The sequence below is a fragment of the Lepus europaeus genome, chromosome 21, assembly GCF_033115175.1.
Source record: "Lepus europaeus isolate LE1 chromosome 21, mLepTim1.pri, whole genome shotgun sequence".
In the NCBI taxonomy this organism is placed as follows: domain Eukaryota; kingdom Metazoa; phylum Chordata; class Mammalia; order Lagomorpha; family Leporidae; genus Lepus; species Lepus europaeus.
This window is the reverse complement of record NC_084847.1, coordinates 25,903,615-25,905,445: the sequence shown is the minus strand read 5'-3', so window position 1 is coordinate 25,905,445 and position 1,831 is coordinate 25,903,615. Positions and strand designations below refer to the sequence as shown.

The 1,831-nt window shown below is 57.8% G+C and overlaps 1 protein-coding gene across 1 annotated transcript; it reads left to right on the top strand.

Moving 5' to 3' along the window:
- The first annotated feature begins 718 nt into the window (after window positions 1-718).
- Window positions 719-1,475, top strand: LOC133750717 (MAPK regulated corepressor interacting protein 2-like). Its single transcript, XM_062180371.1, has one exon. The coding sequence runs from the start codon at window positions 770-772 to the stop codon at window positions 1,250-1,252; it is 483 nt and encodes a 160-aa protein (XP_062036355.1). The 5' UTR covers window positions 719-769; the 3' UTR covers window positions 1,253-1,475.
- Window positions 1,476-1,831: the final 356 nt, after the last annotated feature.

The following is a 1,831-nucleotide window of genomic DNA, read 5'->3' as shown; positions in this document are numbered from 1 at the left end:
CCAGGGTAAAGACGCTTTTCCCTTACTGGTGTAATGGAAAAACTGGCGCTCCTACAGCCATGCCTGCTGCTGGGACCAAAACCCAGCTGGGGCTGAATGCACACCTCACAGAGCCAGAGCCTCCCCTGCAAAGGAGAAACTGGATCAAACCACACCTGAAGGCTGCTCTACCGCTGGCCTTTCCAGTTATTTGTGGGAGTTGAGAAATTCTTCTCACTGGTTGACCTCTTTGTATTTGCAACGGAAAGTATCCCGATTAATAAACAGTCGTGGAAGTGTAAAACCCCTGCTAAAAGTAAATATTAAGATATTATTGTAAAGGGTTAAAAAGTTTAGCTGCTGGCAGTAGACATCCCTTAAAATAACTGTGTCTCCACCTGCCTGCAGAATAACCTTGGGAAACTGCCTTGTGAAACTGCTCTGAGTAACTGTCTCACGTGATAACACTTGCAGAAGTCCGGAAAAGAGTTGCAATAAGGTTCTGTGACCATTGTATAAACTTACCCCTTCCCTCACTAAAATCACAAGAGTTTGCCCTTCAAAATAGCCAATCACCAAACACCCCACATACATATGTTAATCAGGTGGCTACTGTCTTTAAAAACTGCTGTAACCCCTGCTCGGGGCTCTCTTGCTCTCTCGACCGCCTGTGGTGCTGGGGAGCCCGTTTGCGCAAACGTTTTATTAAATATCCTCTTGCAGGCTGCAGGCGGGGACTGGCCGCTGCGTGTGCGGGCGAGCGCGTGGGCGGCGCGGCGGCCACTCCGCCATGAACACCATCACCAATGGGCCCAGCAAGCTGGTCGCGCAGCGCCGCACAGGTCCCTCGCAGCAGCAGATGGAGAGCAGACTCGGCGAGCTCCTGAAATGCCGGCAGCCCGCGCCGCCGGCCCTGCAGCCCCCGCGGGCGCAGCCCTCCGCGCAGCAGCCCGGACCCTGGCCCCTGTCGGGTCCGGGGCCCAGGCTGGTGTGCAATCGTGTGAACGGCCGGCGGCCCCAAGCCACGTCCCCGTCCCTGGAGGGCACTCAGGAGACCTACACGCTGGCCCACGAGGAGAACGTCCGCTTTGTGTCCGAAGCCTGGCAGCAGGTGGAGCGGCAGCTGGACGGCGGCCGGGCCGGGGAGCGTGGGCCCAGGCCTGTGCAGTACGTGGAGCGGAGCCCCAACCCACGGCTGCAGAACTTTGTGCCGATTGACCTGGATGAGTGGTGGGCACAGCAGTTCCTGGACAGAATCACCAACTGCTCCTAGCAGCCGCCTGGGAGGGCGCGCGGGGCCCCGGGACCCCAGCCTCGCGCCGGCCACACCGCAAGTGCCAGCATCCGGACTCTCGAACCTCTGTCCCCTGGCTCCGCCGTCCTGAGCCGCCTGGGGCTGGGGCTGAACTGACCTCGATCCTGTCCAGTGTGCACAGGGACCAGCTCTGGAGCCGGCAGGGAGGGGCTCCAGGCTAATAAAGTTGAGAAAGTGCAAAAATAAATAAATAAATAAATAAATAAATATCCTCTTGCTTTTGCATCTACTGGGTTGGAGTTTTGGGTCTTTGGGTGACCACCCGAGCGCGTTGGATTCCCAGATTTGGGGTCCTTCATTGGGGGCCCGTCCGGGATTTGGACACCCCCAGACTTGAATTTGTATCGGACCAGTGGGGGAGGCAGACATGCCCTGAGACCCCTGGTCCCACCCTGGGGGACGCTCCAGGGGTGGTTTGGGGGAAACGAGAGAAAAAGTGCCTCTCTCCTTCCCAGGGAGAGCCTGGCCATCCGGCCGCTCCCATTTGAACTTGTACTTTCAGTTTGCTACCGATTTGGTGCCGCGGCTCGTCTTGTG

Excerpts from the sequence above, each read along its gene's own strand:
- LOC133750717 (XM_062180371.1), top strand. The coding sequence starts at position 770 with ATGAACACCATCACCAATGGGCCCAGCAAGCTGGTCGCGCAGCGCCGC.